At 43.8% G+C, this 705-nt stretch overlaps 1 protein-coding gene across 1 annotated transcript in view; it reads right to left on the bottom strand.

The window, feature by feature from the left end:
* Positions 1-219: 219 nt before the first annotated feature.
* LOC106536558 (E3 ubiquitin-protein ligase UBR2) overlaps positions 220-705 on the bottom strand; it is a gene marked incomplete at both ends in the record, with an annotated part of 13,770 nt that continues 13,284 nt past the window's right edge. The window contains 1 exon segment of the mRNA XM_014033861.1: positions 220-390. Coding sequence (XP_013889315.1) covers positions 220-390 — 171 coding nt within the window.

Raw genomic sequence — 705 nt, 5'->3', positions numbered from 1 at the left:
TACTTCATGTCATTAAGATAAACAAACATGTTTATACTGATTTTTATTTTTTAAAAGAACCTGTAAATTAAGATTTGTTAACTATTGTAGAAAAAAAAGATTTATATTTTTTGATATATATATAAATTTAAAGAAAACTAGAAATGACTGTATTAAAGTTAATGAATGTATTTAAAGGTAAAAATGTGAAAGAGCCAGAGTGAGCTGCAGGTGTGTTACCTGAGGAAGAGGCCGACACCTGCTCCACAGGTGAAGGTGTGGGCGGTGCAGGCTCCCACATCCTCTCCATCCACCTCGGTCTGACAGCAGTAACTCTGAGAGCACAGCATGGTGCCACACACCAGGCACAGGGTGGGAGCACGAGACTTATCTGCACCTGAGCGGGGACACCTGCACAGGTAACATACAGGTGAGCAGTCTGCTCTTCTTCCTCTGTGTGTGTGTCCTTGTTTTTCCTACATCGTGGGGCCCAGTTTTAAGGAAAACACAGCCTTGTAGGGCCCAAAGCCTGGACCCACAACTTCAGAGGCTGATTTTAGGTGTGGGGGTTGGGTTTAGGACCAAGGTGTGACTTGAGTTCAGGTTAGTTTAGGGTCAGGTAGGTACCTGTGAGGTTAGTTTAGGGTCAGGTAGGTACCTGTGAGGTTAGTTTAGGGTCAGGTAGGTAAGGTACCTGTGAGGTTAGTTTTAGGGTAAGGTAGGTAC

The sequence above is a fragment of the Austrofundulus limnaeus genome, unplaced genomic scaffold, assembly GCF_001266775.1.
Source record: "Austrofundulus limnaeus strain Quisiro unplaced genomic scaffold, Austrofundulus_limnaeus-1.0 Scaffold1875, whole genome shotgun sequence".
Taxonomy (NCBI): domain Eukaryota; kingdom Metazoa; phylum Chordata; class Actinopteri; order Cyprinodontiformes; family Rivulidae; genus Austrofundulus; species Austrofundulus limnaeus.
This window is presented reverse-complemented; position numbering and strand designations above follow the sequence as displayed.